This window comes from Cricetulus griseus, assembly GCF_003668045.3.
Source record: "Cricetulus griseus strain 17A/GY chromosome 1 unlocalized genomic scaffold, alternate assembly CriGri-PICRH-1.0 chr1_1, whole genome shotgun sequence".
NCBI classification, from domain to species: Eukaryota; Metazoa; Chordata; class Mammalia; order Rodentia; family Cricetidae; genus Cricetulus; species Cricetulus griseus.
This window is the reverse complement of record NW_023276807.1, coordinates 22,097,359-22,103,358: the sequence shown is the minus strand read 5'-3', so window position 1 is coordinate 22,103,358 and position 6,000 is coordinate 22,097,359. Positions and strand designations below refer to the sequence as shown.

At 41.5% G+C, this 6,000-nt stretch overlaps 1 protein-coding gene across 1 annotated transcript in view; it reads left to right on the top strand.

Annotated features, from left to right (window-relative positions):
- The first annotated feature begins 2,543 nt into the window (after positions 1-2,543).
- Positions 2,544-6,000, top strand: part of Col9a1 (collagen type IX alpha 1 chain) — an 83,697-nt gene continuing 80,240 nt past the window's right edge. Inside the window, exons 1-4 of the mRNA XM_027392772.2 lie at positions 2,544-2,584; positions 3,100-3,173; positions 4,229-4,300; positions 4,413-4,545. Of these exons, the coding sequence (XP_027248573.1) occupies positions 2,571-2,584; positions 3,100-3,173; positions 4,229-4,300; positions 4,413-4,545 (293 nt within the window). The 5' untranslated portion in view covers positions 2,544-2,570. The remainder of the gene's footprint in view (positions 2,585-3,099; positions 3,174-4,228; positions 4,301-4,412; positions 4,546-6,000) is intronic.

Below are 6,000 nucleotides of genomic sequence, written 5' to 3'. Positions count from 1 at the left end.
AAACCTTTGACTTCAAAGTACAGTTTGATCCTGACCAGGGTAGTGGAGTTCGATCCTGCTTTCTGTGAGACCTTAATGTAACATTAGAAAATATAATTAATGACAGATGGATGGAGCAGACAAAAGTATCTTTAAACGTTGTATATAGCTTTGTTTCCTCAGGTTTACATTCTTGTCTTAATAAAGCCGTTACCTTGTTTTTCAATATTTAAAATAAAGAGCCAGGAAGCCTTGTCACTCATGAGCAAGCTTAGTTTCCTCTAGCTTCTTTTATCTTTTATTTAAAGGCCTGTTCACCTGCTTTCTCATTTTAGCTGTAGAGATTCCTTCAAAGTGGGCTGGGGAGGAGCAAACACAAAGGTGAGTTCTCTAAAACCCTTTGAAGGATTTCTGAAACACATGTATAGGAAAATCTGCTCCCCCCCTGTTTTTTCTTACAGATCACAAATACAGAGCTTGCATAGAAATTCCTTTTGGAAATGCCTTTCTTTCTCTCTGCAGATCTAAGGCTGGCTTGTTTCCCATAATTTCAGGTCATTAGGAAGCTCCCAGGAGGCACACTTCTCTTTTTACATAAACTTCAACTAGCTTAAACAAACATGCAGGGCTCAGGCCATCCATAGCTCTGTTCTGAGCCAGGGCAGAGGCCTTAGGGATTGGGGATTTTGATAGAAAGTAGGCATTGTGGATAGCACCACACAACAAGAAGTGGATGTCACTCTCTTTGAGGGAGAGAGACCCCCATGGGCGGGCCAGAGAAGAAAGCTATAGAAAGAGATCATGGGCACTTTAGCATTTGTTTGGCCAAAGTCAAGCCAGAGACTCTCCAGCACGCTGGGAGAGGATGAAGTAGAAAAGACTTTATAGAAACCACAAGGGCTGGGGAGATGGCTCAGTGGGTAACATTTTTGCCTCACAAGTCTGCAGACCAGAGGTTGGATCCCAGAACTCATGTAATGGCGAGGCAGACCTGGCAGTTACCTATAATGTCAGCACTAGGGGAAGATCACCAACCTAAGCCAACTAGCTAGATTAGCTGGAGTTGGTGAGATCCTGGTTCACTGAGAGACCATGCCTCCTTAAATCAAGTTGAGATATGGAGGAAGACACTCAATGTCAGTTTTAAGCCTGCTGGGTCATAAACACACACGCACGCACGCACGCACACACACACACGCACACACGCACGCACGCACGTACACCCCAAAAGTGAAATAAAATAGCAATACTACTTGTTCTATAATTTAGTAAAAATTTAGTGAGTTAAAAACATGAAAATAATTCAAAGAAGCAAAACCACCTCAAAACTATTAGACACCTCTATTTAGGGAGATGATTTGTCTACCTGACTCTGAGTGCCTGTGTTCATCTGACACATCCTTTGAGACAGAGCCAGAAGTGCTTGGGGGACAGACAGGTCCATGGAGCATGCTATTCCTTCTCCAGACGTGCTCAGGTTCATGAGGAGGCCTGTGCACGTGTGACAGTGGTGTGGGTACACCATCTCTCTAGGTCTGTGATCCTAGTAAGTCTCTCTCTGGTTGTTTATGAAAAATAGTGTGTTGTATACTCCCTGGTATAGCCAATTCAACGCTATTAACATCAGAGATTGAGAGCAAACAAGTCAAAGGCTTGAGGTCACATCTTATCAAAATTTCCAGTGGTGCGTTAGGGAGTTGACATGCAATGAACAGCACCTGGCTCTGTATCTTAGTCCTCTCATCTAGCAAACAGTAATGCATTTAGTCCAACCACATGTGTTGTAAGAACTGTATGCTACTAGGCGGCAGGAGTGGACAAGCGAGAGAAACACACAATGAATTGTAACCAGGACTATAAGGGTGCCAAAGAATGAGTTTGGTGTGAGATCTTTTATCTTTGCCAGTACCATTTGATTCCCCCAGTAACTGTTAGGGTACTGTTTTCATCCTAGATAAGGTTTTTAAATATAGATGAGGTAGTTAAATATAGGGAGGCTAATGACCTTGTTCAAGTTCATATAACTGGTAAACCAAGAGAAGGGGGTCTAAATCTAGGTTGACTAAGAAGCAAGGCTCCAGTGAGTCCCACACCTCTGTCTCCTAATAGGCAGCTCTTTGCTAGGTCCTGTGGCTGCTGAAAGCCTCCCCTGTGCCCTTGTAACAGCTCTAAAAGCCTCCACTGTGCCCTATAGCCGTTCTAAAAGCTCCCACTGTATTCCTATAGCAGCTTGCTGCATTTTTCTGGTGAAACTCCCCACATCCTGATTTTTTTCTTTTCAGCAAGGCTTTTCCCATTCAATCCCTCCTTCAGTGTAACCTTGCTAGCTTTGAGGGCACGCCCCTGACTGGGCCTGGGCTTCCAGGCTGCCTCTTCCCACCCCTTTCCTTGCCTTCAGTTTAAAGAGTTATTAGATGTTGTCCCGGATTCACTCTTTGCTTTTAGCCCTGACAAGGGCAAGAAGGACCAAGATTGGGGCCCAAACTCAAGAGTCCTAGAAAGATAGAGAAGGGGTCTTGGGGGAGTAGCAACTCCCCTGCAACCCTTTCTTCTCAGCGACTGTTATAAACCAAGGAGAACCTACTGGAAACATGAAGAAATTCTGGTAAGCCCACAACTCTGGAGGGAGAAGGGTGAAGATTTTTGCAGTAATGGTAGCTTAAGGGGGAGGTAAGAGACAGTGAGAACTAAGGGAACATAGGAGGTAGAGACAGATAAGAAAGTATAGCAAGTGAGTAAGAGCATTTGAGCTAGAAAAAGAAGAGGCAGCCACAGAGAGAGACAGAAAACAAAGGTAAGAGAAGGCAGAGACAGGGTAGTGTAGAAAGTGAGATAGTGGGATATTGAGGTGTGTGTGTGTGTGTGTGTGTGTGTGTGTGTGTGTGTGTGTGTGTGTGTGTGTGTGTGTGTGTGTGACTGGGAAGGCAGGAGCCAGGAGTTCGTTTATCTGCAAAAGTTTTTAGTAAGCTTTCAAAATGGAAATGAAGGCAGTAGTATACCTTGGGATTTGGTTGCTTCCATCAGTCAGGTTTGGCAAGTTTAAAATATGAAAGTAGTTCCAAAATGAAGGGATTCCAGTTTGCATCATTTTTTTTGTTGTTGTTGTTCTCTCCTCTTCAGGGAGATTCCGGTTTTCTTCTTTGCATGCAGTTGTCTGGGACCCTGGGTATCTGCAACTCCGAAGCGCCGCCCAAGTAAGACCCATGGTTTATGGAGTTTGAAATATCTCTTGCCACTGGAAGCTGGCAGGACTGTGATGAGGCAGGGCTGTGGTTGAATGAAGACTGACTGTGCTTCCAACAGTCCTTCAAACTTTCCCTCCTCATCCTGCATCCAAGAGATGCTTGGATGGCTGATTCTGTGCTCTGTGTTGAGCCTGGAAAGGGAGTACCCACTGTGAGCACAGTGGCAGGAAGGACAGCTGTGCCTTTTCTAGGACCTAGCATGGTGCCTCTTTCAGATGGTCAATGGTGATATTGAGTTAATGAATGGATGTATAGATGGGTAGGTGGATAGATTTCCCCAAAACACTGGGTTCAGGAGGATAAGAAGAAAATTTTTTATGTAGTTTTCTGGGTAGACCAAAGCTCAGGTTGGTACTGAAACTTTTTGTTGTTGTGGTTTATTTTTTCTTTCTTTGGTGTTGTGTGTGTGTGTGTGTGTGTGTGTGTGTGTGTGTGTGTGTGTGTGTGTTTGTGTGTGTGTGTGTGAAGTCTAAGAAATCTATTACCAGATGACTCTTATTAATGCAGAAGGGGGCATGGCAGTTATCAAAACTCCGTCTTTGGTGGTGATGATTCCCCAAGAACTGCACTTGTCTGGGAGCCCCATTGAGCTGTCTCAAGGCTGACTCTGTAATGTCACTGTATGTTTAGAATTGGTGGTATTTGAGGGATATTTTAAACCTAAACCATCAGAAGCTTTCCAAACAGGCTTCTGACCCATGCCATCCAGGACACTGCAGCTCGGGTTCTAAATGGAACAAATCCCCAACTTTTCCAGGCAGGAATGTTTTTCCATCATAAATTATACTATAATTCCATGCCTTGTGTCTCTTCAGGAGAAGCTGAAGGTGAATGAATTCTGACCATTGAGACATTGAGTTAAAGCTAAATACATGGCTTATGAGCAAACTCATATAACATCATATTTTAATCAGTCGCTTAGTTATTAATATTGTTAAGTATTAAAAATGATTATTTAACATCTTGTAGCAGATGGATTGGATGACTCGGTACTGCTTTTGCAGGGTTTCCTGCCAGTCCCAATGGTGGAAGTGAACTGTGTCCCAAGATCAGGATCGGCCAAGATGACTTGCCAGGCAAGTAGCACTGTGCTGTACTGGAAATGTAGGCATTCCAAATATGATTTATCTGGGGAGGAGATATAATCAGTCTCATTTCCAACTTTCTTTTTATATTCCTTTTCTGTAGGGTTTGACCTGATTTCTCAGTTCCAGATCGAGAGAACTGCGTCTCGAAGAACAGTCCAGAGGGTGGTGGGGTCCACTGCATTACAAGTGGCTTATAAGTTGGGGAGTAATGTAGACTTCAGGATACCAACAAGGTAACCCATCAAAAAACACTCTAATTATCTTCCTTAAATGCATTTAGAAATGCTAACAGCAATTCAATGTTAGAGATTTTTTTTTCCTGTTTGGTGTTTCTTGGACATTTTAATTTTAAGATGAAGAGCTTGGAGTACAACTCAGTGGTAGAGCACTTACCTAGCATGGTTAGCCAATGGGTTAAATTGACAGGACTTCTGAGAAAAAAGAAAGAAAGCAAGCCAAAGGAATGTGTGCCCCTATCAATCATTAGTACCCAAATACTTCATGGTAGGTTTGTAATTTACTTTCCATTCCAGGAATAAAAACATCACTGAGACTGTTATACATCAACTCAGGACATGTTCTTAGTATTTTGCTTTCTGTTTTTCTGTAATTTGTCTGGTTTGGACTGAAAGAACCCTCTGTGAAAAGCACCCCAAGCGAGGCATAAACTTAACCAGAAGCCGCAGTGTGGTTTGAAGGCTCACGGTGGAGCTGTTCAAGTGTGCCGGTGCTGAACTAGAACAACACATACAGTCGTAGGTCCTAGATGACACAAAACAAACAAAATGGAAATAATTATAAAAGAGACACTGGCGGTGATATACATACAGCTTTTATTTGATTGCTCTCCTTTTCTGGAATTAATCTGTAAATTCTTTAGCACTGAGGTTCTTCGGTATATGTGAGTTGAATGGGTACTGCCATTGTAATGAATGGCCTTTTCTGATCTAGGTTTTGTATCATCAGCATATCTTGTGATCAAGATATTTACTATATGTTTTTTTGGGTTTTATTATTTGAATATTTTCATTGTACAAACTAATGGTTTTAACCATGAAAATTTCATGCATGTATGTCATGTACTTTGCAGGTGTCCAGCTCCCAAGCCCCTCTCATTTCTTCTAAAATAGTCCTCATGTGTTTTCATGTCATATATGCATGTTTATTAGTATTACATATAAAGTGTTTAATGCATTGTAAAAATAGAATTTAATGCATTGTAAAATATATTATAAAATTAGGATTTTAATGGACATTAAGTTGTATAGGAAAATAGTGATTAATTATAATAATGAAAGGATATTCTAGAAAATTTGTGTATCAAGTTCAAGTGTTTTTCAAGTTAGAAGAATCTGATATAAAATGGAAGAAGGTAGAAAATCACATTTTAAGCAATATGTGTAATACAAGAATGGTCCATGGTATTTACTAACATTCTTAACTACTTTATAACATTGTTTAATATAGGAGGACATTGAATCCCCAAAGTTTAGTTTATATACATAAGTAAGTTAAAGGCTTGGTGCTCACTGGGAAGGCTGAAATCTAGGCTGCATAGTTTTGGAGGTGATGCTTCCAACAATTATGCTGAGCCTGGACACTCACTCACATGTGGAAAGAGGAAAGGTATTGTTCTAGTTTTGTTTCTGTTGCTGTGATAAAATACTACGACCAAAAGCAACTTATGG